At 50.2% G+C, this 1,477-nt stretch overlaps 1 protein-coding gene across 1 annotated transcript in view; it reads right to left on the reverse strand.

Annotated features, from left to right (window-relative positions):
- The window catches only part of TULP2 (TUB like protein 2), a 15,288-nt gene that overhangs the window by 3,626 nt on the left and 10,185 nt on the right, over window positions 1–1,477 (reverse strand). The window contains exon 9 of the mRNA XM_017500502.2: window positions 1,202–1,314. Within this exon, the coding sequence (XP_017355991.1) occupies window positions 1,202–1,314 (113 nt within the window). The remainder of the gene's footprint in view (window positions 1–1,201; window positions 1,315–1,477) is intronic.

Consider the following 1,477-nt stretch of genomic DNA (forward strand, 5'->3'; position numbering starts at 1 on the left):
AAAGAAAGAAAGAAAAAAGAAAAAAAGAATTGGGAGGCAGAGGCAGGAGGATAGCTTGAACCTGGGCAGCAGGGCAAAACTCCATCCCTGCAAAAAATAGAAAAATTAGCAGGGTGTGGCCATTTGCATCTGTGGTCCCAGCTCCTCTAGAGGCTGTGGTGGGAGGATCACCTGAGCCTGAGAAGTCGGGGCAGCAATGAGCTGTGATCATGCCACTGCACTCCAGCCTGGGTGACAGAATGAAACCCTGTATCTAAATAAATACATAAATAAGTAAAAAGAAATAAATAAATGAGGCCGGGCGTGGTGGCTCACACCTGTAATCCCAGCACTTTGGGAGGCCGAGGCGAGCAGATCACCTGAGGTCGGGGAGACCAGCCTGACCAACATGGTGAAACCCCATCTCTACTAAAAATACAAAATTAGCTGGGTGTGGTGGCACATGCCTGTAATCCCAGCTACTCAGGAGGTTGAGGGCAGAGAATCACTTGAACCCGGGAGGTGGAGGTTGCAGCGAGCCAAAATCGCACAGTTGCACTCCAGCCTGGGCAACAAAAGCGAAACTCCGTCCCCCCCCAAAAAAAATTAATGAAACAATCATGTTCCCGGCATCCATGGTCCCAGTGCCCCCATTTCTTGGGTGAGCCATGTATTTTATTTCGCCTCCCTATTTTATTTAAAGGGCCCTTTAAGAACTCTGTTCCTTTTTTTTTTGTCAGCCAGGCTGGAGTGCAATCTCTCCATCTCTGCTTACGGAACTTCTGCCTCCTGGGTTCAAGTGATTCTCCTGCATCAGCTGCAATTATAGGCCCCTGCCACGATGCCCAGCTAATTTTTGCATTTTTAGTAGACACAGGGTTTCACCATGTTGGCCAGGCTGACCTCAAGTGATTCGCCCACCTCAGCCTCCCAATCTGCTGGGATTACAGATGGGAGCCACTGCGCCTGGCCTCTCTCTTCCCTTTTGGATGCAAGAACTCACACATTCCAGGCCTCTTCTCTCACAGAAAGTTAGGAGTCTCAGTCCCTTGCCTCTCAAGAAGTCAAATGCCTTAAATGTCAGCCTATGTTCCAAAGCATTCAGTTCTTCTGATCCCTGAGCAGATGGAAGGTGTGCTCTGTGTCCTGTTGGGAAATGGAGTCCCCCTGTCCCCAAGCTCTCTGCCACCTGCTTCTCATGACATGTCAGAGCTCTGCCCACCTGACTTTGCCCACAAAGTTGTCCCCATCCCGAGATAGGTCTGTGGGATCCAGGGAGATGAGGTAATTAGAAGTTTTGCTCCTTCTCCTCTTTCGCCCAGCCAGGAGGAAGTGCTATGGATGAGAGGAATGGCCCATTAGAATGGACTTCTGGAGGCCAGGCATGGTGGCTCATTCCTGTAATCTCAGCACTTTGGGAGGCTGAGGTGGGCAGATCACTTGAGGTCAGGAGTTCAATACCAGCCTGGCCAACATGGTGAAACCCTGTCTCTACTAA

Source organism: Cebus imitator, unplaced genomic scaffold (genome assembly GCF_001604975.1).
Source record: "Cebus imitator isolate Cc_AM_T3 unplaced genomic scaffold, Cebus_imitator-1.0 Scaffold266, whole genome shotgun sequence".
NCBI lineage: Eukaryota > Metazoa > Chordata > Mammalia > Primates > Cebidae > Cebus > Cebus imitator.